This window comes from Salminus brasiliensis, chromosome 2 (genome assembly GCF_030463535.1).
Source record: "Salminus brasiliensis chromosome 2, fSalBra1.hap2, whole genome shotgun sequence".
Taxonomy (NCBI): Eukaryota; Metazoa; Chordata; class Actinopteri; order Characiformes; family Bryconidae; genus Salminus; species Salminus brasiliensis.
The window spans coordinates 24,644,405-24,669,745 of NC_132879.1; the positions used below are offsets into that span (position 1 = coordinate 24,644,405).

The following is a 25,341-nucleotide window of genomic DNA, read 5'->3' on the forward strand; positions in this document are numbered from 1 at the left end:
CTTGATTCAGAGTTGATGTTATTTTCCTCTTATGCTGTAGCTCAAACACAGCCTGATTGCTAGTGATGTCATTTGAAGTCCTTCAGGAACATCTTCCGAGCCTTCAGATCGGCATCAGCGATTACAACGTCTTACAACCTCTTTTTTTTTCTTTTTTTTACAACCTCCTTTTCCGTAGAATTTCAAGCGTTTGCCAGGTCAGCTCCAGACTCTGCCAGTAAGGCGTGCACACACACCTGAGGACTTTTCATACATAAAGGAAAAGAAGGAGAAAGATTGGAAGAGGATTTTCAGGTTGAATGCTCCCCATTAAAAGCAGCCATCTGTTTAGCAGTGGAGAGAGTGAAGAATGGGGAACTATTCAGTTTATTGAGTTTGGCAGCACGACCCCTCTGCGGCTCAGAGCGGGACAGCCGCCAGCTTCGGGCTGATCGAGCTTTTGTCTGTCTGTCTGTCTGCCTCCCTCTCCTTTTCTTTCTGGCTTTCTTGCTCAATCTCTACCCCCCTGTCGGACTGTCAATGTGGGTTTTTTTTTTCTACTACATTTTTTCTGTTTTCGTAAAACTGTAGAACCATCATGTTGTCCGTCAGTAAAAAAGCAGAAAAGACACGGGTCAGGGCTCCTTCACTTCTTTTCTCTCAGTTCTCACCGTTGACCCTCTAACTATCGTTTGATCCGTCCTTCACTTTGGGGTTGCGACACGCTCGCTTTGTCTTTTAATGCTCTTTTCTTTCTGTCCTCGTCCACAGATGGCCAGCGCATTAAACAGGACTCGGCTTCAGTAATGACGAGCTCGCTTAAGGCCTTTACGCACTTAACTGCATGTTGACAAACCTGAAAGATGAAAGAAGCACATTGTTTGTGTGTAGTGCAGTATATTTCACACTGCGCTGTGCGGTGCTGTCAGTAAACATTTGTTAATCCCATTTCTCTTCATAAAATATGAATTAAAATCCTGTATGACATGATATAGTTCATAACTCAATGCTTAAGACTTAATTTACTCCCCTATTTTGATGTAATAGACATTGTACGCTACTCTAGGATAAATGGTCACACATGTGTTGTGCTCATAAACATCTGTGTTTCTTGAAATACTAACACACCTACTACTATTTTAAAATAGTAGTGTATTTGATAAGCAGGAAGATCACTTTCATGACCGTTTGGTTGTATAGTGTAGTAGCAATGCATTGTCTGGAAATCGATAGTGACAGCCTACGACTTCTAAGACTTGTGGTGTTCAAACATTTCACATGTGAAACTACTGTATATGTGTAAAATGTTAAATGCTGATACAATTCTGATGACTGATTAAGATATGTTTTTATTGTTAGGCTTTTCCGCATTGTCTTTAAATATTTCCCAGTTTCCTGTAGTAGAGAGGGATACAGCACAGATCACACTCTATCCTGGCATGTTGGAATGAGCTTCCTCTGGATATCTGAACAGCAAAGTCGCTTGCTGTCTTCAAACGTCAACTGAAAACTAATTTCTTTTAAGAATACTTAGCACTATTCTTGCACTTGTTAAAGACTTGATTGCATATTGTCTTATTGTCTTACTTAGTTTTTCTTTTTGGGGGGGGGGGGTGGTCAGTCAGGCGAAGTGGAGGTTTCAGTACTGACCTTGTCTATTTGGCTGTTAAACATAACATATATAAGGAGTTCTTGGCTTCATTGGAAATCTGTGTGCCCTGTTCTGCTATAATTCATAACATAAAAATAACATTTTTAATATTATATTGAACTATATCACAGTGGGTGGTCTAACATGAATGGAACTACTGCTTACCAGCTAACCCCCTGTTATTTGAGTTAGACAAGGAAATTACACACAGCTGTAGTTATGCTAGCTGGCCACACACGGGCACTGTTGCCAAGTTTATTGGTGGACATGAAGCATCAGCTCGTTTCTCTCATTCGGCTGCTTTCTCTCCTCGCTTTGCGCTTTAGAGAATTTCCACTGGGCTGAAGTTGGTAATTACGGGTACCACAGATATTTGACTAGAGCTGGACTGTGAAAGTGTAGACACAGCCGTTGGGTCTCAATCTTGGCTGGTAAAACGTTTTTGAGCCTTGAACTGCTGTAAAATGATTTAGTGCTGGACAGAAATGTGGTTCTGTGCTCTTTTATTGTCCTAAATGATGATAATATGCTCATAATCACTTTCTCAACAAATAAATAAGTAAACAAAGGCTCCCTAATTCCTGTAGACAGTCAGATTTAATATCTGTCCATATAGCTATCTGACTATATATATCTAACTGTCTATTTTGTTTTGTTTTATCCGTTGTCCTCTGAGGTAGGTTTGTTGACACATTTGTTGATTGGGCTAAAGGGGCTAAAATGGCAGACACACTCAGGTGCACCAGTCAGTTGAGTGAGCTGCCGGCTGACCGGCAGGAAAGTGCCTGCGGCCGGGATGCTAAACCAGGGTCTCCTCGACCCTCCACCGCTGGGATATTGACGGCGTCAAAATGGGATCGTGGGTGTATGAAAGGTGTGAGAGAGTGAACCAAAAATCATTTTCACAAGTGGATGATTTCTTCTGCCACATGTTAACCCAGCTCCATTGGACACGCTTCCCTCCCTTTCTTCCCCACAGACAGGCACTGCCTCCCTTTCATAAAGCCTTTCGCCTTGAATTGATTTCTCATCGCTTACAGCCTCCTTCTACCCTGATCTTTCTTTTTGTTTAAGTAAAAATGCGAGCTTGTAGTGGCACCCCTCATTTCTCATTTGGCCATGTGTGGTAAAGAGAAAAGAATGATATAATAGAATTGCCTGGCTGGGATGATTTCAAATTGAGCTAAATAAAGCAGGTCTAAATGGGTTTAATAAAGCCAGAACAATCGGAAGTTATAGAAAGGTTATAGGTCAAATCTCTTCGTAACATTTTGTTTGGACCTATTGAATACATTCGGGTGTGTGCGAGCGTGTTTGTTCAGTCTGATAGCGTAATGTTTTTGGTTTCTTTCTGAAGGTATCTCTATGCATTAGGACAAAGAGTGTGGAAGCGATGGAAGAGGCGATATTTTATTCTTGTTCAGGTGAGGCTATTTATTAATCCAGCCCACTTAATTACCTTTTGACCTTGTGAAAGAGAGAGATGAAGGTTCATTAAATCTGCTCTGCCCTGTCCTTCAAGCAGTCAAGACGCCTTCAGAGCTGTTGCATGTCAGTAAATCATCTCATTTGCTGTGGCCTGTTTGAAAGCAGAGCCACACAGAGTCAGTGAAAGGTGTGTTGTGTTGCAGGTCAGTCAGTACACATTCGCCATGTGCAGTTACCGAGAGAAGAAGTCGGAGCCGCAGGAACTCATGCAGCTGGACGGCTACACGGTGGATTACTCAGAGCCACAGCCAGGTAGCTGCTCCTCTTACTATAGGAACATCAGAAGTGCCGCTTACTGCTCAGTTCAATCAGAGCCACACAGTTTTGGCAAAGTGTTACACTGATCCAGATCTGACCAGTCTGTCTGTGCAAAAGCTGGTAACATGGTTGCATCTCGTACTTACGTTCTCTGGAACCATATTCCCCAAGAAATAAAGGCGCTTCAGAGGGTTCTTTGAGTGATGCTAAAGAGGAACTACTTTTGGTTCCATGAAGAACCATTTTAATACAGATATGTAAACGTGAAGAACCACGTAGGGTCAAAAAACCTTCTCTTTATGTAATGGTTCTTTACCAATTTAAAACAAATTCACACATATAATCTTTTACAGTGGTTCTTTATGGAATCAAAAGTGTGTCTTTTAAGGTATTGCTCAAAGAACCATTTGGAGCACATTCTAAACTTAGCAGAATGAATTAATTCAATGAAAATCCATTAACTATTTTAATTTACTTATTATTTTAATTTAACTACTTATAAAAATTGCCTGTTTTGTGCACGTTCTGTTCAGTATTGGTATTGTGTTGCTAACAATCACCTCAATTCCTATCAAGTACCAGCTGAACGTCCCTGCATCTTTTACCTCCCAGAAACATTTTGCTACTTATTCATGCAAACCTGAGCCTTTTAAAAGCAAAGGTGCATCAGTTTGTACAGCCAGGCAGTGTTGTGTAGCATAGCTCTGTTCTGTTCTTGTCCCACTGAAGGAGATGTTCGCAAAGATGATGATCTTTTGTTGGTCCTCAGCAGGCCAAGAGTTAGAGAGAAGGTGAAAAAGTTTGTAAGTTTCTGTTAAGAATCTATTTAAAGCATTGCATTATCTGAATGTATGCTCATGCGTGTGGGTGTGCATACATCTATCTGTGTTATGCCTATGTATTGAAGTGTCTTTATAAATAATGTGGACTAGGTTATTTCCGTATATAGTTTGTCAATGGTTGTTGCTGTATTGGCCTTTGCAACACTGATCTCACATAGGGCAGCAATATGCAGGTCAGTGAAACCTCATGCTTTCTGGATGGATTACCATGGCTGCCTGGATGAGCCAAGAAATTTGTGATTCTGCTTTAGTAAATAATTCTGGTTCGAAATTATTTAAGTGTTGCAAAGCATGTCATGATCACAATGTGTAGGAAATATGATTATGACAGAGTGTTGTATGCATACAGAGCATCTCTAGTGTGCAGATCTGATCTCCTGCAGGTCTTCAGGGAGGTAAAGCTTTCTTCAGTGCGGTCAAAGAAGGGGATCTGGTGGTATTTGCCACAAGTGATGAGTCTGACCGAATGCTGTGGGTACAGGCCATGTACCGCGCCACAGGCCAGTCCTACAAGCCAGTACCACCCGCCCAGAACCAGCAGCAGAACTGCAGAGGAGGCAGCATCCAGAAAGACAGCCCTGCTTCATTACTCAGTAGGTTGCATCCTCTGAAATCTATGAGATGTTGTGTGTGTGTTTTTTTTTGTTTTGTTTTTTTTTATAACGCTAACTTCACACCTTTGCTCTCTGTTCTCTTGTCTGCTTGTTTAGATTCCTGTTTACTTTAATGTGTTTCACCGCAGGCTAAAAGCCCCTCTTTCAGTTAGAATGGAGCCGTTCCTTTGAGGAGTTTTCAATACTGCGGGTGGCGGAGTTGGGGGGGTGGGGGGTGGCTGGGGGTGGTGGTGGATGGCTGGCTGGCTGGCCATCGATCCATTGGGCTGCAGCTCTCGCGCTCACACACTCTAAACAAATGTCAGTGGGGGGCTTAAATGACCCAAACACTGCCACAGAGTGAATGAAATACCACTTGCAAAAACTCAAATGCTACAATTTGCTCACTTTGCTCCACAGCCTGGATAACCAGAGAACCTTTCTATAATAGCTTATTCATGACCGGAATATTATAAAGGGTACATTCCATAACTGAACGCCGGTGAGAACCGTGCTTTTTAAGCCTCTCTCAAAGAAGAAATAACAAATTATAATTTCACCTCAGTCCCATGTACCTTTTAGTGTTGCCACCATCATTTCCTCCAAACACCTCTTCTGCATCCAGCGCTGCGCAGAATAATGTTGGACAATGGTCAGAATAAAAGGCGGCACTGCGCGTCTCAGACATGCGAGCATTTCAGAATGTGAGGGCAAGCACTGCACTTCCACCTCTGCAAATGCATTACATCTTCCCGTGCTCTTGTTAAAAGTTCAATCCAAATAAAAATGTGCATCTTCTCTTACATCTCCAAGGCCCTCCACCTTCTTATTTATTGCATTGCATTGGAGCTCATACAGTATTTTTACTTTCTCTCTCTCACAATTATGCCACTTTTTAAATCTTTTTTTTCAAGCCTGAGCCTTTTGAAAAGCAAGGCACAATAGTTTGAAGGAGGATGTGCAGATGAACAGTAAGTGTTACTCCAACTAAAACAGCACTTTTGAAGAGAAGAGGTCATTTAAACATCTGTAGACTCACTAGAGGTCTCAGTAAAAGTACAATCTAAGCAAAATGTCCTTTCTATGGTACAGTCTTAAAATTAGAAGTGATACAAAGGGTTTGTTGAGCAGTGCAACAAAAGAAGCATTATTATAACAGATATTTCAATAGATTTGAAATCTTCACACTCTCACTTTTCTCAAAAGAGAAACCAACCACAGGACATTTTCCCTGAATTTGAAGAACCATTTAACCTGGTCCTTTGAGTTGTCTTGATTCTATACAAAACCATTGCAAGAACTGCTGCAGGGGAAAAAATGGCCAAAATGGAAAGTTCATAAATCATTCTTCAGCCATGTTTGTCCTTCAGATGAAAAAAAAAAAAGTGTCCCAATGAAATAAGGCTGTATTCACTGCCACATTTAAAAATACCTCTATATCTTTTAGAATGACAGGTTTAAAACCACTAATTATTGTGATTCAAAGTGCATATGTGCATTTTCCATCAAAAACATTCTAAAATGTTAAACTTTGGTGAAGTTAATTCCTTTGGACGCTTAACTTTTTACCAAGATGAATTCACATGGATTCCTGATGTGCCAATGAGGCCTATATGTTGAATAAAGCTTGGTCAGGGTCTGTGCTGTCCTATTGCCTTAGTCTCTTCGATGACCACTGCAGACCCCTTGTCTCATAGCCCAGATGAGTGTCGCAGATGAGCTCCTGCAGCAGGGGTTTGAATTCCGTTTTGTGTGTGTGGACGTGTGGGTCCACGCCATGATATCCCAATGTCCCGTCTGTCTGGGCTCATCTGTCCCTCAAACTCTTGCTGCTTGCACTGAAGTGACCGGCGGGGGCCGTACCTGTGATATGGGCTCAGCGCTGTGTTAATATCTGTCATAAAGCTCCTGTCCACCTTGCTGCCTCGTGTCAGATGGATGTGACTGCTGCCATGAAGACAGGAAACGGGAGATGGCCTGCCTCTTCTGGACCGGGGTGGCATGCCCTGGCCCTTCAGCTCCGATTAAAGACGACAACAACCCCTCCCCACACACACACACACACACTCCACCTCCTCCTTTCCCATTCCTCGTCCACAGATAATAGCTGTAAGTTAAAGTTGACACAGATCAATATGCTTCTTCAGTCGAACTGGATCTGTCAGGCTCGCGCCTCATGGATCAATATGAAGCTTCCCTCCTCTTTATTTCTGCATTTAATCTATATTTCCTTTTGTGTTCTTTCTTTCATTCTCCTGCTTGTTTCTTTATCTCTTTAACCCCCTAGCCCACCCACCCAAACATTTCTCCGCCCCCCTTTTCCTTTTCCAAATGACATTAAGGAGCTGATGCTTTGGTAGTAATGAATGTAATATGACCTACATCGGAATTAAAGTGAGTGGGGACAATAGAGACCCGGACACTTTTCCGGGCCAGAAGAGAGAAGAAGTGTTTGCGAGTCGATCGGAGAACTGCGACTGTCTAACAAGCAGCGGTCAGGGGGAGCTAACAGATGCCCACAGTGCTCCTGGGCACACATGGGGCTTTTCTCTGTCCATACAAGCGTCCACAAAGTCGTCGGCATGCCAAAAATGGTAGCGTTAATAAAAGCAATCACTAATGCCCGGCTCAGGAAGGTGCCGCTGGCCATGCAGGCGTCAGGAGATGCGTCTCAAAAGCCTTGGTCTTTTGTGGTCTTCCCGGGGCGAATGCACGCTCCGCATATGCACGCTCTTCGATTGCCGGCAGCGAGTGTTAGGCTTTTGATGGGTCCCCCATTAGCCGGTTTTCAGGACGTGTGTGACGAGCGCAATGAAAAGACTGGAAATGAACTTGGACACACTTTTAGTGCTCCCTCGTCCTTTTCTTTCCTCCCGCAGTCTTTCTCTCTCCCGCACACGCTGACCTGACCCCATACCCTCCAACATCTTGCACGTGTGTGTCATTTTTCTCTTTTCGACTTGATGCGTGCGCTCTCAAAACCACCCATCTGCTTGTTCTTTATTTAAAAAAAACACACACACACACACACACACAGAGTGCATATGGGAATGCGTAGAGACAGATGGCACACACAGACACGTTTCTCATATCTATCGAACCTTTACAAAGGTGTAATGCCTTCTTCAAGGTCGAGCCTCAGTCAAAATGGTTCAGCAGAATGACCATCACTTGTATCTGAGCTTGGTGTGTTCTGCGCACAGCCCTCAGGAGTCATCTACAGGCCATCATGTTCTTTTGCTGGTGCCAAAGTGAAGCTTGCATTTGAATAACAGCAGTGTATTCAAATCATTCTCAGAACTGATTGAGTGATTCTGGCTTATGAAAATGATTTAACATACTAGCAGTTCCTGACTGAGATACAGAGATGGGCAGATTCTGTTTGTTAGACAGAATTGTAGAAAAATTCACAATGCAGCAGCTTTCTCATGACAGTTCCCATGTGTTTGAGCGGGCTCATCAGTTTCAAATGTTTACTGCTGAAATATGGAAACTGACTGTCACAGTAGCTTTGGCCAAAAGAGGTGACATGCAAATACAGGAAGATGATGATGCCAATGCAAGCAAACACCAATTTAGTCATTCACAGAACATTGTGAAGCGTGAGCTGTGTGTGTGTGTGTGTGTGTGTGTGTGTGTGTGTGTGTGTGTATGTGTGTATATATATTCACATACATAGTCCATACTACCTCTAGTTCTGTCTGTAGCATGAATATTTTTGGAAGGGCACTGCACATGAACTGACAGATGTATGTGCATATATATGTATTGATATCATGTCACATCATAATTACCACCAACTGCCTAATATTGAATAGGTTCCCCTTGTGCCGCCACAACAGATCTGACCATTCGAGTCCACAAGACCTCTAAATGGTAACTAGCACCAAGACATTAGCAGCAGATCCTTTAAATCCTGTAAGGTGTGAGGTGGGACTTGGATCACATCAATAAGCCTTAGGTGGCCATGACCATGACGCTGGTTCACCGGTAGACCTTTTATTGACCACTTTTTGGTAGGTACTGACCACTCTGCGAGTTCAAATTAAAGCACATTCCTTGTTATGTTGTTCTGTAATGTTTACAGAATTTCCTTCACTCCAAAATGAGGGGTTTGCTGCTGTTATATATATATATATATATATATATATATATATATATATATATATATATATATATATATATATACACACATTTTTAATGAGGCTAAGTCAAGTGCGCTATATATATGTGTATGTAGATGTATGTGTGTGTGTGTGTGTTTTTATATTTTTTCATGTTCAATAAATGATGATAAGTTCAGAAATGTTGTGCATCCACTTGTTGTTATTATTAAGGAGACCTTTTAGCATGCAAATAATGCAGAAAACGTCTAGATATCGTCCAAAACGTCGGCAGCACTTACCCTGACCTGTAATCATTGTCATTGGTTATATAAAAACCCATATTGGTCGATTTCTAATGCTTTCCCATTTTTTTCTGCTTTTAAAACATCACTTTCAAAAACTGACTGTTTACTTGCTGATTAAAATATAGATCCCACTGCTTTAAAGATGCCACTGAAGATAATCAATGTTTTTCACCTAACTTTCCAGTTGTGCTTTCATGCTATGGCTGATTGGTGTATGTATATCTATATACACGTAAACTCTATCTGTATGTACAGTACACAGTGCAATGCCATTGCACAGAGAAGACCAAGTACAGAAGACAACATTAACTAGACTCACTGTGTGGAGTCTGTGAGGTATTGTGGTTAATGTGAAATGTGAATCCATAGAAAATGTCATTGTGTGTGTATATATATACATGTGTGTTGTATGGTTATGGCTCAGGCTGAAGGGAGTGTGTTTGTGGCTCAGGTTTGGAGAAGGCAGGAGTGGAGGAGCTCATCTCTGCAGTTCCCTGCAGTTTCGATCACGCCAGCCTCTTCCGAACGCTGCAGAAACACACACTCGTCCACCGCATGAATGACTCTTTCTCCTGCCTGGTGAGCCCTTCCTCTGTGTGTTTGTGTGTTTGTGTGTGTGTGTGTTTGTGTGTGTGTGTGTGTTTGTGTGTGTGTGTGTGTGTGTGTGTGTGTGTGTGTGTGTGTGTGTGTGTGTGTGTGTGTGTGTGTTATTGTTGTTTGGGTGCTGGGGGGGGGGTAGTGCACACATGGACTTGAACATGAGACAGAGTTTGGGTTAAGGTTAATCCTGTTCGCTTCAGCTTTAGTAATATATGACTTGTAATAGCAGAGGGTTTTATTGTGCTTTTTACTTTGACCTCCTCTACATGGCCTTAGACTCAAATGGAACAAAAGAGAATGACTGAGCAAATGTGGTAAGATATTCATAGAAAAGATTTAAGTAGTGAAACACACTGAGGTGTCAAATTACTCAACAGAAATGTAGATTAGGAAGTGGCAGTGGGTTAAAGCTCTTAGCTGCCAGCACAAATATCTCTGATACATTGAAAAAACAGAGGACATTCTTACAGAGCTCCACCAATGTGTGCTGCAGGTGATCAGAGTGTGTGTGTTTATCTGTAAGTGTTTGGGGACGTGGGGTTGGGTGTGTATGTGTGCGCGTGTGTGTGTGTGTGTGGGGGGGGGGGGGTTAAATGTCCACAGGGGAGGGATGTGGCCCTTCAGGCTAAGTGAGAGCTCACGCTCAAGAGGAAGATAAACGGTTCCAATCAATACAGCCCGGATAGCAAACCCAGCTCCCTGCACTGCTGCTGAGCGTCTCCGTGCGCTGTAGAAAAGAGCCGTGCTGAGAGTTACAGTGCTTATATGAATGTGGAACGAGGCTGGAATTGCATTGCACCAGCAAATCTTCCCTGTTCTCTCCGTTACACTTCTCAACGCACACTGTTCATGCATATTGGAGGGATTCGTATGTATGACTTAATATAAAGGTGTGTATGAGTGTGTGTTCTTGCTGTTATATCAAGACCTTATAACCCTATTCCTTTTTCATTTTACAGCATTTGATAAAACCAGCTGTCCTTTACATTGCATTAGAAGTTCATTGTTAATGGGCCAATAGAAATACTCAAACAAAAAGAAATACAATTTCATTAACATATATTTCAGCTATTTCAGACATGCCAGGTTTCGTTTCAAGAGTGAAAATATGATATATTGATGATCCAATAGGTCTCTATTAAAGGATACAGAAAATCAATTTTTTTTAAATTTCTAATTCTCATCTGCTCGACATGATAGCAGAGCAACAAACAGCTCAACGCTCCTGTGCTTTTGTCTTCCCCACTGTTTGTGTGTGTGTGTGTGTGTGTGTGTGTGTGTGTGTGTGTGTGTGTGTGTGTGTGTGTGTGTGTGTACCTGCTCTCTGTGAGTAGCTTATATTTTGTAGCCGTCTGCTGTATGACTGAGCCTGTGCTTGGTTCTTTGTAAGGGTGCCAAGGCCTTTGTTCAAACTTTAGTGGATGGCAAAAAGCTCTGTTCAGACCACAGCGAGCCACAAAGGACACCTGAATGTGGTGCTTTTCCCATGCTTCCTGGGACAAGGACATCTGTGGGGGGTGTGTGAATGTGTGTGTGTGTGTGGCTTTCTATTAAGGGGAGAGAAAGGAAACTGAGATGTGTGTACATATAAATAAATATATCTACACGTGTTTACTATACCTGTGTGTGTGTGTGTGTGTGTGTGTGTGTGTGTGTGTGTGTGTGTGTGTGTGTGTGTGTGTGTGTACTATTTGGACCAATAGAAATGCTCCAAAATGACTTGAGAATTAAGAGGTGTTTTTTCCTCTCCCCACCTTGGCATTTACAAGATTATAAGATACAAGGGTTTTCCATGACCATATGTGTATTTTTATGCCACAGGGGAACACAGCTAAACTTGTGCTGGGTAAACATTTTATGAATAGAACATTTTTCAAAAAAACTTAGACCAGTAGTTATCTTGCGACATTTCATATATGTTTTAGTTAAGAACAATTTCCCCTTTTATGAGCAGCTACCATTTACAGAGCTCTATAGTGTTTATAGGGTAGGTTAAAAAGCAAACAAATATATGTATTACAGTGAATCTTCATCAGTCAATTACTGATATTTTCCTGAATACAAACTACATCTAAATATCCAAATGCATACATCGAATTTGTAAAAGCAAATAAAATCTAGTCTTTAGACGATATGTTCATTGTGTACATTACCCAATGAGATCTCAGAAACATGATTTGAAGAAATTTGTAGAAACTGTTACAAAGGAAATGTGGCCTTAAGGAAAATCAATAAATGTTGTCTTTTTGTGGGAAAAAAAAACGTAGCTACATAAAAGACAACTTTTTGCGTCAGTTGTTGTGTGAGAGAAGGATTAGGCTCAGTCAAGTGTTGGTGATTTGAAGACCAATATTTAGCTTTTTCAATCAGTAATTCTATACAGGGTTCCCTGAGGCACACTGCAAAATGTGTGTTAGTGTGTGTGTTTGGCTGTTCTCCCTTTTTTTCTTTTTTCTTTTTTTTTTTTTAACCCATCAGGTTGTGTAATACTACAAAAACCTCTTCTTCCCCTATATTCCTATGACAAAATTAAGACACCAGACGCCTATGAATGTAACAGCAAATGAGGGGCAACGAGGGCCAGTCATGTTCGGCCCTAATATAATTGCACACACCCACCCCACTCCGCGTTCCACCCCTAATCACACTCCCTCCCCACAACACACACACACACACACACACACACACACACACACACCTCACCACACAAACATGCATCTGTGCTAAATTAATGAATTAATGAAAACTAGTTGCTTTATCATCGCTGCTCCTGTCAGAGCACAATAGACATTGTTAAAGCTGGGGCTGATTTTTATTTATTTAGTTTGTTGTTTTAAGTTAAGAGTGAGAATAATAGTACTGTGTAAGGAATCAGATTCTGGTCTTTATCGTTAAAGTCCCCACAAATGGCATTTTCCTGATTTTTGCATATGTTCTTAAATTCACCTTCAAAAGCAGATTGATGAGACCCCATGTGACCTAGAGCACCATGTGAAAAGATACTCTGACCCCTAACCTGAAAAAATTTAATCAGATTTTACAAATTCTTCATATTTCTTGTGAAAACATGGACAAATTGTTGTGGTGCTTGAAATGGGTTTACCAAAGTCTTAGCTTCACAAAAGCTGTGGACTGTAGTAGTAACCTAGTATAGAAATGGCTAGAAGCGAAAGATTCATGTCCGTTGGTCAATTTCACTCCGAACCATAGACTGACGCACAAATTCGCCAATTACAGAGGAGTGGCAAATAACGGACACACAAATCCACTAGTTAGACACGGCAAGAGGCGGGTGATAAGTTTCTGAGTGTCCACTGGTCAGGGTCACACAAAACCTAGACGGACACACAAATTCAATAAATTACAGATGAGGCAGATGACGGACGCACAAATCCACCGTTTAGACACTACGGAAGGCTGAGTATCTCGACTTATCTTCACAGCCTCATAACTCCGGAAGGAAGTCACGTACAGTCTTGCTATAAGATGCAGTGGAAAGGCTGGGCTCTACAGATGCAGGAAATGTTTGCACTGTATCATCGCAAATATTTTAATAGAAACATGAAGAAACATAGAATTTGATGTGTCAGGCATTTATTACTTTTTATTACTTTTGAATTTATATATAAACTCTTTTTGAGCTGTTTGTTCAGTTGTGCCTGTGCTGTGGTTAGCATTGAATTCAATGAAGAGAACAGACTGATTTCATTGCTATCGATCATCAGTGCTTTTAAAAGGTTATTGACAATTAAACTGTGACAAAATGTGTTAAAAAAAAAGAAGAAAAGCAGGTGTTGTTAAGGCTTTTGCTTTCTGTTAGTCTTCTGAGTACAGAGAACACGGTACACTACACTATCCTTGCCGAGTAGAGAGTCATTCCGTGTTTATTTATTTATTTAGTTAAGAATTTAATTAAGATGTTTACGTTGAAGATGAAAACTGACTTCACAACTTCAGAGCAAATGGAATCCGACATTTTTTTGAAATACCTGAAATACTTAAACTACTTTCTAATCTTAGATTTCAGAAGCATTACTACCAGAAGGAAATAATAAAGAAAGGTGCATTAGATTAAAACAGGCGATCAGATTTAGTTGCATTTCACCTCATCTCCTCATCATCTTTAAAAATACCATAGCAAGGCTTTGCCTCTAATTTGTATTCAGAGCTGTATGACTCCAGTCTCCTTTTCAGCGAGTGGAATGCTATTTATTGTAGGGGAGTTTTTGACTCCTCTGTCCATTAAAACGCCGTTGATCAGAGACCTGCTGCATAGCCTTCGTGATTCCTGCCGTCAAAGTTTTGTCCGTGCCCTATCGAGTTTTCATCCTTCCTCTTGTTCATAGATGGTCCTCGTTCCGTGATGGTTTATACCTACATGCTCCAAAAGGCTGATGTCAAAAATGAGAAGGTGAATGCAGCAGGCACGTTCACAGCTCTGCTGTGTGTGTGTGTGTGTGTGTGTGTGTGTGTGTGTGTGTGTGTGTATGTATGCATTTAATACAGCTGCATGAATCTCCCCTAAATAAAAGCACAATACAGTTCATTGTATCAGTACGTCCATTCACTTAACCTGGAAAGTGAAACAATTATTATTATTTTGTTACATCTGAAAATGAAAGATGTAATGTTTGGTTTTGATTATTGTTCTTCTTTTTAAACTTGAACTTTTAAGCTTGAATATAAAATAAAAACGGCCCTCTGACCACACTTCTGGGTAATATTGTATCGGAATTGATAGCCCTTCTCTTGCTGTGTTCTTGTGTGTGCGAAATACTCCAAGTATAAGTGTGTGTGTGTGTGTGTGTGTGTGTGTGTGTGTGTGTGTGTGTGTGTGAGCAAGTGAGGAGTGTTGTTTTTTTTTTTTTTCCTGCTCTTTCAGACTATGAGCAGCAGTGTGAGCCAGACTGTGCCGTGTTCGTTAGGACGACGCGACTGCCGTCTCAGTCAATTGCTAGTGGTTAATTGAGCGGTCGGAGCCAAGACACGAGCAGGCCATCTGTTTGTCACGGTGGAACATCTTGTGGCACTCTGCTCGGCACAGGGCCATTCTGCCGCAGCTCTGAGTGGTGCGATATTAATAGATCTGGGGAAGAGACAGGCAGAGAGACAGACATACTGATAAAGAGGGAAGAGGGATCGATGTATGGGTTAGAGGGAAGACAGGAGGGAGAGACAGAGAGAGAGAGAGAAGAAGAAGAAGAAAGGGAAATCTGTAGAAGGATTATGGGTATTTTTAGACCGAAGGTGTGGATTTAGAATAGGACCAGAACGTGTAAAAAGGCGAATGATGAGATGAGCAAAGTAATAAGCAAAAACGTGCAGCGTAGTTCCTGAGAAATGAAAGGGAAGTTTATAAGTGGCTTTGATGAGCGCAGTCAACACATGTAAGGTCACTCTGCACTGTTAAAATTAGAGGTACCTCTACTGGTTCTTTGAGCAATGGCATGGTTCTTTATGGGAGAAAAGTGGTTCTTCTGTGGCATCACTTAAAGAACCCTATAAAGCTCCTTTATTTGTGACCGCTGAACTTATGTCCATTATTGAGGCTTTCACTTCACTCCACTACATTTTAGTCACTACCGGGCTGCACTACTTTCTGCAGCATGCGTTAGTACGTCAGAAAAGAAGAAAACTGTGCTGTCTATTCAGCGTCTAGTCTACGCTGAAATACTGAAATACTTGTTTTTGATTAATGCCGTTTTTTAAATAATGTAAAATCTGCCTATAAGCAGTATTTATAGGTCTTTATATAAATTCAAAACAATAAAACATTTAACCATAATCTAGAATATTATGTCTAGATATAAGCACATTTGCTTTTGTTACTTATGGACCTTTAAAAGCAAGTACTTACTGTACAGTACATCTAAAATAAGAGAACATCTGTTTTTACTCAGTGAACTTTTACAGTATTTTACATTTTAATTCCGTACTTCCACTCATAAAAAAACTTAAAGGATAACTTTAGAAAATTAGAAAATTTACATTTACATTTACATTTGTGGCATTTAGCTGACGCTCTTATCCAGAGCGACTTACAAGGTTACCTGTATTACAGAGGTGGGTCAGTGTAGTGTTAGGAGTCTTGCCCAATGACTCTTATTGGTGTAGCGCAGCATAGTCACCCAGACTGGGAATTGAACCCCAGTCTCCCACGTGGTGTGGTAGCTCAGTGGCATGTAGTGGTGTTATCTGTTGCGCCACACCAACCACCATAAATAAAAACCAAAATGTTTACTATAATAAGGTTTAATTCCAAGTCATTTTGTATCATTTCTGTTGGTCCATTCATCATGAAATGTAAATGTAAAGAGCAGGTATTTTCAAATAGTGTAAAAAGTGTTAAAAAATAGTGTAAAAAGGAGATACAAGATTTTGATAGGAAAGTGATGACACGCTGGCACAGCTACATGTTCGTGAAACTAGACTAGGTAATTCACAGGAGGGCAAGCCATTAAGAGTTGTTGCTTTCAGTAACATGAACAAACATAATCTAAAGCTTCTTTCAGGTCAAGAGAAAGTCGCATAGTGAGAAAGGAGGAGGCGAAGGGTGAAAGCAAAGACGAGGACGCGAAGGCACAGCTATGAGGCACACACTCGAGTCAAAATACACGCGCTATGTGTCAGCGCAGTGTACCCTTTGAACCACGCTCCTCGTCTCTCAATCTTTAACAGTAATGATCACTTCATCTTCATATGCAGGCTGGGGGAAGGGGGGTGGGGGTCATGGGGGTCCGTCTCCAGCCTGCTCTTCAGCGTCGTGCCTTCTGCTCCCTGGTGGCTGGCGGTCTCCCGCGAGCGTCTGCGGTGCAGAGTCAGTCCTCACGACTCCCAGCCTTGAGCACTGCCGTGGGCGAGCGGCCCCCTCGAAGTGCTAATTTGTTAACGTTCCTACAGAGAAGGCGTCTTAATTAAGTTTGTAAGATTCATGCCTAATTTAGTTATTATGTGAGGGATGAATGAGCTAATGAATGCAACAGGAGCCTCTCGGCGCGCTTCACCCGCCCGCATTATGTGTGACTTTTCTGCCTATGAATTAATTGTTTGCGCTTAACCTTGCTCTCACTCGTTTGTTAAAATGTTGGAAAAAGATAGGGTCCTTTTTTCCGCAGGGCTTTTGCCTGATAAATAAACTGTGGGATTTATTTTTTTCCTTGTTTTAATTAGATTTCGAAAAGGTGTGGCCTGTCCAAATGATAAACTGCAAATTTCTAAGTGTCATTTGTGCATTTACTGTATTTTAGAAAGTTATGATATTAAAAAAAAATAGCACGTCAAATCAAACCGCATTTGAATTGTGACCTGTGAGTAGATTAGATTTGTTAAGCCTCTTATGAGGCTGTTTTTCTATTCATAATCTGCCAGAAGCTGCCAACCTCTTTTGTTGTGTGTGCAGGGATGGTTCAGCCCAGGCCAGGTGTTCGTGTTGGATGAGTACTGTGCTCGATATGGTGTGAGGGGGTGCCATCGCCACCTCTGCTACCTGAAGGACCTGATGGAATTCTCAGAGAACAATGCCTTGGTGGACCCCACCCTGCTCCATTACAGCTACGCCTTCTGCGCTTCTCACGTCCATGGGAACAGGTACCAGTTCAATCTCTACACCACACTCTTTTAATGCTTGATCCTAGACAGACCTAACATTCATTTCATAAGCAATGACTCGTCTCTTTTATGATCCTGGGCTTCAGGAGAACATAAACAATACAGCTTACGGAATGACAATATTTGTTGTTCAAACTTTATTTACATGATTAAACTAGTAGAAATACACTCTTTACATTAACCTACGCTTATAGTTAAGAACATGTTTGCTTTTGCTTGTAAAGTTATGGCCAGTGACATTATGTTTAGTAATAAGTTCTCTGTTTTTTTTATCTCCTGTGGTTGCACTAAAATTAATAAACATTAAAAGATTTATAGAATACGGTGTAAACATCTTTGTTTTTCTTCATAACAAAGTAAAAACAGTCTAATGACAAGTATTTGCAGGTTAGACACCAACGAATTCAAAACTGTTTTAAAATAATAATAAATATTATAAATATTAAAAATGTTGTTCTTTATCACTGTAATAATAAAACAATGTAATTCTAAAACATTGAAAACACTCTAGCTCTAGAATTCAGGCTCATTACGTAAGCTAAACATGTCCCTTCATTTATCAAGAAACAAATAGGAATGGATAAATCTAAACAAATTCAAAAATGGGGTTAATGGACTTTTTTTTAAGGTACCCTGAACCATAAGACTATAAACATATGAACAAAATGAGTACAAGGAAAATGCCTTATGGTTCATCCCCAAAAATATCATTGTTTAGTTGTATGCATAAACAAACATATATGCTACTTAAACTATTAGTTACAGTTTATGCAGCTAATCAATAAAAATACATACATTCTGCTGCAATTATTCTGTTCACACAACTATGTCCCCTTATTACCCAGTTACATGGTGAAATGCAGAGTATTCAGGATTTGAAATCGAGAATTCCATATGGTGGTTCAGTGGACTAAAGAAAAGCACTCTGAAGTGCTTTTATATGAATATAATGAGTGTCGCAGAAAAGATCATTTCAAATACACAGCACTGCAGGCCTGTTCAGTGTCACTGTCTCGTTGTTATATTACTGAACAGCAGTGTGCATGAGTTTCTCCTCGCTACATTAATTAACATTCCTTTATTATCTGAAAATGCTAGGCAATTGACACGGAACTGCTGAATCTATTTTAGCAAGGCTCACAGCCTTAAGTGTAATTTGTTTTGTTGACTTTTTGACGAAATAGTAAATTAATTAAAACTTTTCTTGTTTTTTTTTTTTTTTAATTAATTGATGTTTTACAGTCTTTTAATGTCAAACAGACCATATGTATCAAACCACTGCAGAGCAGACAAGCTGAACCTGAACAGAGAAGAATGAATAGGGCTCTGGGCTCTAGGGTATGAGCAATGTTCTTGTCCACTTGTTGGTTTAAGTCCTTTGTGTTCAGCTTGTAGATTGTCCTCTTTAAAGCTATTAGCTTTCTACTTACTGCAAATCGCCTTCATTTGACTTATTCCACGCTAAATACACATGGATGTGCTGCTTCTCTCTAAACGTTAATTTAGCCAATTAGGGACGGTTATGATTAGCCTCTCTGGCTAATCACTAGGTACAAATGAAAACTGGCAGTAGTGGCTTTTTGTCAGTTTGCAGATTCATTTGAATAATTAATGTCTGTTCAGAACTGCAGATTCCACAGTGGTTGTGGGAGAATTAGCCCACAGGAGGAACAAAGGTTTGTTTTGTGAAGTTTTATGCATGCAGGAGTTTGTCAGACATTTTTGTGCTCTCCATGTAGATGTTATCATTTGAAGCTCTACTTTTATATAATTAGACTCATTTTGGAGTCCTGTATCTTGTTTTATCTTGTTGTATCTATCTGTTTTGGATGAGCCTGGAAAGGCAAGGGCAGTGTTCTATATACTGTAATGAATCGACTTCACATTAACATAAAGGTAGCCAGAATAGTTTTCGTATACTACCATACTCAGTTACTCTGTTATTTTTTCTTAATAGCGCTATAATAGTATGTCAGGTAGCAATTTAAAATTCTTTAAATCTCACTTTTCTGAATGAAATGCGTCATAGGATGAAGATTACCTTCATGCTGGTCAAAAAAACATTAAGCATCCACAACTATCCATGAATTCATTCAGTTCGTCAGCTCGTATAAAAGCCTGTAACCTCAAAATGAAAAGAATAGCCAAAGATATATATGTACTTCAGTGCTCCTCAGCCTGTTTAGATGCCGCTCTGCAGTAAAGTATCTTATTGCTGTGATCTGCCTACATCTATAGAGCCCGTATGAGGAAACTGAATACCACTAGACATTCAGAGAGATTAAGTGCATGACACCAATGAAGTGGTTCAGCACCCTGACAGCACGTACAGTGCTGGGATTCTACCTGACTGAAGGCTCCAGTGACGCAAAGTTGCTTTCTGGCGTGTTGCTGATTGACTGTCACATCAGGAACTACATGCCTGTGACATGTTTGATTGGGTGATGGCTGCTTATTTATGACAGATGCACGATGTGGTCGACAAAGCTTGCTAGCGAGCAGGGTTCACACAGGAGTTAACGTGTTAGTGTGATGCACCTGTGGGTGTGCAGTGACAGCGTTCAGCCGTCCCAGGAGTGACAGCCGAGACAATAATCGCAAAGCATCCTCCTTCTCACCTGTCAGGCCTAATCCCCGCCTCACTCTCCTGTCCGTCACACATAGACGCCCAGTTTGACGGGAGCATTTACTAACTCTGCCACCCCCTGACCGCTCTCCCCATGTAAACATGACATGCGTCTGGGTTGTCATCTCTTACTTCGTGGCTTATTCTAGAGGTGCAGATATAATCACACTTGCACACCCACGTAAACGTGGACATACGCATATGCTAGAAGATGCATCATCATAAACAAATATATCCTCTGCTGCGAGAGAAAGGCTGTCATTTACAGCATGATAAGGTAGTCAGTTAGTTAGGTAGTCAAATTATTCTCAAAACAAACACAAAAATATCTTAAATATTCATAGCCTTCACCCACGTTTAGAAGTGTGTCGTCTGTGTATGGAAAAACTCTTGTATCTCCCGAATTGGCAGATTTACAGAACAAAGAAAAAACATCCTTAGCTTTTAGTGGATTAGAGATTTATATTGGTCAATTGATAAAAAGTTTAAAAATGTACTTTTTAAAAATTTTTTAAATTAAAAAAAAGACAAAAATGGAAGTAGAGCGTTTTTGCATGGCAGCAATGAAATGTTAGATTGAGCTCTTCAGAGAGGTTTCTTTTGGGTTTCTATAACTGATTAACCCTCGTTGACTAGCTGAGCACCGGGTCAGCGTTTAGCTCGTCTCAAACACACTTGCTTCATTAGGTATGGACAATGAGTTTGCCCCTCAACGCCCCACTCCCACCAGCCCAGCCAAGCGTGATGCAGTGCTGCCAGAGATTTTGATGGCTAAAATAAAGAGTAGCCGCTGTATGGACAAGCTAATCCTGCTCTTTAGCGTGGCAAAGTATAGCCCGCACTAATGAGTATTTCTTCTTCAAAAAGTCATTCAGGCAAGTTTCTAAAAATGTAGGATTGTGTGTTTATTAAAGACTATTTGACCTGCAGCCCTGTGACTGAATTATACAGAATGTACAATTTTAATACATAAAAAAAATATGCCGCTCAGTATGCTACGAGTAACCATAAACCTGGAGGCTCTCTGTGATGTTTTTGAAGGAAGGTATAGACTTGTGATGTGAATCCATAATTGTAGGTTGGTGGGTGACCTGCAGCATGGCTTCATCTGTTGACTAAGCTGGACTCGCACAAGGACAAACAGAGCAGCAGAACAGAGCAATTCACACTGGTGCTCACAGTTCAATTCCCAGGCCTCTTGTTAGCAGCTGTTAAACTATGAGGCCTACACTGGAAATAATGAGGTGGGACAGAGCGAGAGAAAGGGAAGAGAGAGGGAACGTGGGGATGGGGGTTAAAACACCCCTCTGTCTTTTCTACCATGATGTCTCTTTTCTCCTAAGAACAAGCTCAGGACAAGGTTGATCTCTCCTTCTCTCCCTCTCTCTCTGTCTCGGTCACACACACACACTCACTCGCATCCACGCACAAAATCCACTGCAACCCTTTACACCCCTCATTGTGCTCTCTTGGGATTAGCTGGCTCTTGTCAGGAAGAAAAGAGGGATTTCATTTAATAGAGAGGGATTTGGAGCACAGGCCAGTTTACAAGTTGCACTTACAACGGCTATGTAAAGAGAGAGCTTGGTTTTTAGCATCAAGCTGTGCCTTTCATAAAGAAAGTGGAGAGGCTTGGATAGGCCAACACAATGCCGAGTAACAGACTATTGTAGCTCAAGTTTAAAAATCTTCTGATTACATTTGGATTATAGGTAATGGGTTTTCTGTGTCATTATCTATTACTTGAACATACGCATGTGTAACATATTCAGGGTAGCTGCCATTTGTTCCAAGAAAAGTAACCTTTAACTGGCCAGTACAGATGAACATGACAAGATGTTTGCATCAGAAGCTCTTACATCTGGTGACTCTTACGTCTGGTGATTCTTCCTGAATGACTGCAGATGAGCTGTGACATGCAGTGAAATTCTGATGACTGGGCTGAGGACATAAAGCACAGGTTAAGACCATAAATTGGTCATAAGTTACAAGAAACATTGCAAAAATGATTACACAGACACACTTAAGCTTATATCATTATATATTAAATTCAGGTTTGTTTTCTTGCTGTTTTCTAGTTCTTTACTTGTCAGACCTTACTGTAAGTATTTTATCCTCAGCATTATTATAAGCAGTAGTGTAACAGATTTACAGTTCATTTTAAGCTCTAGTCCACTTTTGCAGCTCTAACAATAATAATTATGATTAAAACAGATATGTATTACTAAAATGAGGAAACCGTGAGTCAGTGCTGCAATCTTGCAACTCAAAATGCAATGACTCCTTATGCTGGTATATCTGTTCATCAGAGGTTCTATTTTTAAAGATCGAAGAGCTGAAACACCTAGAAGTTCCATGCTAATGTTAAGATTTTGAGACCTACTCCAAAGAACCAGATGTCATCTTTATTCATTAAATGGTTAAAGATAGATGGCTCCTCTTTTGCAGGCCAGATGGAATGGGCACTGTGACAGAGGAAGAGAAGGAGGAGTATGAAGAAGTAAGAAGCAGACTGTTAATTCTGCTAGAGAACCAGATCACTCATTTCAGGTAAGCGCTCCTTACCACAGCACCATTTCACCATTAAAGAATATAAACTACCTGTTATGACACACATTGTGTAGCGTATCACGCTGTTATTTTTACTGCATCTCCACTCTTATGTTGGCGACGCTTCTTTCTGAGATCTTGCGATTAAAATACTCAAGAGACAAGAACCGTTCAAAGTGCAAGTGATGTTTGCAGTACATCTAAATGAGAAATATGGTGTGCTGCTAAACCACGCAAATGCAGCAGTCACACTTCAGGCTTCACAGTCCCAGCTGCCCCCCTGCTGGGTCCACCTGTAGCCTGCTGAGAAGAACACCACTAATGACAGATATAGTCTTGAAGTTAGGCACCAAGAGCTCCTAATAACAAGCTAAGACCTCTCAACAGTGACTACAAAACAATGTATTGGATTATGCAAATGTGTGGCAGAGAGAGGCAAAACCTGTGAGGGGTGTGTTTAGGACTAAGAGCAGGACTCAGCCCAAGCTGATTAAAGCTGGTTGAGTCATTTGTTAAGTGTGCCTCATGTGCCACCCATCCAAATAGGACAGCGGCCTGACAGAGAGGCCCTCTTTACTGAGTGCTCTTCACGAACACCTGTGGTCTGCACTGCCACTAAAGACCACTAGCCTTTTTTCAGCATGTTCTCTATTCATTCAGTCTGATGTTTTCCCTGAGCGTGGTGACACCTGTTCTTTTTTTTTCCATTTCTCTTTCTTTTTTGAAAAATCTGGAACATTTTGACTTTTTTTAAAAAATGTCCTTGTAATTTTGGAAAAACAGCAATTTGGCACGAACTCTTTGATCTGTGCACAAAGATATGCCCTTCTGTTTATCTTGCTCTCCTCTTGTGTTTATTTAGCTATTCTGTCCTCCATTGTCTATAGATACTGTTTCCCCTTCGGACGACCAGAGGGAGCTCTGAAGGCCACGCTGTCTCTTTTAGAACGGGTATGTGCCCTTTTGTCTGTAGTGAAGCAGCTAAGTAAGCATGTCCAAGTTCACTGTTATGTATTGCTGTGCGTTGTGACGATTCACCCGGCCCCAATAGAATACATGCTACGTTTACAGTGGGAACTGTCTTTAGCTGTGATTGGAGTAAAACATGGAATTAAAAATAGGAAACTTTGAATAGATTCTTAAACTCTGAAAACTAACAGTCAGTCGACTGATTTCAGTAACACTGAATGATTTAAAAAATACCTACATAGAAACATTACAACACATGCATAAGAACGGAATAGCATTTGTAATGTGGTTCTTAAGTAAATAAGAATCATTACAGAAAAATGTGTTCCATTGTACAACAGAAGCATCTTAAACCTAGAGGCAGAGTTATTCTAAGTTAAGGACACTCTATATTAGTCATATGGCTTTGACCCCCTCAAATTAATGTTATTATTTTGAAACATTTATGTTTGTCATTTGTCTGATGTTCTCATTTGTTCAGTAATTCCAAGTAATTCTTGTAACAGGTGGGTGAATGTACAGTTCTGAGGCAGTGTAGTGTGCTCACCTGTAGTAGTTACCCACTAGGCTGTCATGTTGTTCATCACTTCATAAAATAGCTGATGTCATTTTGCCACTAATGACAATCGCTTTACAAATACTCAGGTATTGCACAAACTGACCATCTTCCTGTAGGTTCTTATGAAAGACATCACCACACCAGTCCCTGTTGAGGAGATGACTAAGATCGTTAAGAAGTGCCTGGAAAAAGCTGCGCTCATCAACTACTCCCAGCTGACGGATTATGCCCAGTTTGAAGGTTTTGAACACTCCACATTACTGCTGTACACTCGCTTTATATACCACTGCAGTGAGCATCTATTTTCAGCTAATCTCTGTGAAAACAATACAGTACAAACAAGGCACGCTTTGTTGTCCTTTCTTTTCTCCAGCTGACAGCTCCCAGGCCCCTCCTGAGAAGAGGTTAGAGGACATGATGCGTCTCGGAGAGCTGTGCATGGAGGTGCTTCAGCAGAATGATGAACATCACTCTGAGGTAGGGCTCTGTGTGTCGAAACCACTCAAAGTTCTAAAAATGAACAATGGCATTTGTTACAGGAACCTCAGAAAAACTCATCAGGACCTTCCCTTTTCCAGCCTCTATACATTATGTCAGGAACACCCTGGCGCACGGAATGACAACCCTTGTTTATCATCGACTTCTGATCATTTACCATCTCGCTGTCCATTTCCTTACTGTGTCTCCACGACAGCTGTTAGTGAATAGTTTGGTTAGACAGCTAGTGCCAGCTCATAGTAGCAGCAAATGAAAACAACGCCCACAGCCAATCCATGCAAGTCCTTTACTTTAGCAAATGTTTGCATGCATTTTTTTGGATTTTTTATTTAATTTTATTTAAATTGATCAATCATAGGTGTTGAGGCTTTACTGATAGAGACTGTGCTCATTTGCCTAAATGCGAGAGCAGCAGTAGACATCTGTTCATGAGGTGTGGAGCTATTTTTAGGCCTCCAGCCACCAACAGCTGTCACATGTGAAGATGACGATAATGCCAAAGCATTTGCACCTAATAAGATGAATGTCCCACGTGCTGTTACTAAGGAAACTAAGGTGGTGCTGGCACTGCGAATACTCAGATATTGAAGTGCTTAAAGATCTCATTTTGGATTTATGCGACAAATCTTTTGTCCATGGAAGTATACTCAAAACATTTGATGTATTGAATAAGAGCCTTTCAGTTTCTGAATCTTGTCTTTACAGTCAT

The 25,341-nt window shown here is 40.8% G+C and overlaps 1 protein-coding gene across 9 annotated transcripts in view; it reads left to right on the forward strand.

The window, feature by feature from the left end:
* cadps2 (Ca++-dependent secretion activator 2) overlaps positions 1-25,341 on the forward strand; it is a 133,750-nt gene that overhangs the window by 74,044 nt on the left and 34,365 nt on the right. For all 9 annotated transcript variants that reach the window (XM_072671339.1, XM_072671357.1, XM_072671347.1 and 6 more), the window contains exons 9-17: positions 2,988-3,054; positions 3,262-3,370; positions 4,602-4,811; positions 9,674-9,801; positions 17,222-17,409; positions 22,505-22,606; positions 23,494-23,557; positions 24,251-24,374; positions 24,508-24,611. In XM_072671339.1, the coding sequence (XP_072527440.1) occupies positions 2,988-3,054; positions 3,262-3,370; positions 4,602-4,811; positions 9,674-9,801; positions 17,222-17,409; positions 22,505-22,606; positions 23,494-23,557; positions 24,251-24,374; positions 24,508-24,611 (1,096 nt within the window). The remainder of the gene's footprint in view (positions 1-2,987; positions 3,055-3,261; positions 3,371-4,601; positions 4,812-9,673; positions 9,802-17,221; positions 17,410-22,504; positions 22,607-23,493; positions 23,558-24,250; positions 24,375-24,507; positions 24,612-25,341) is intronic.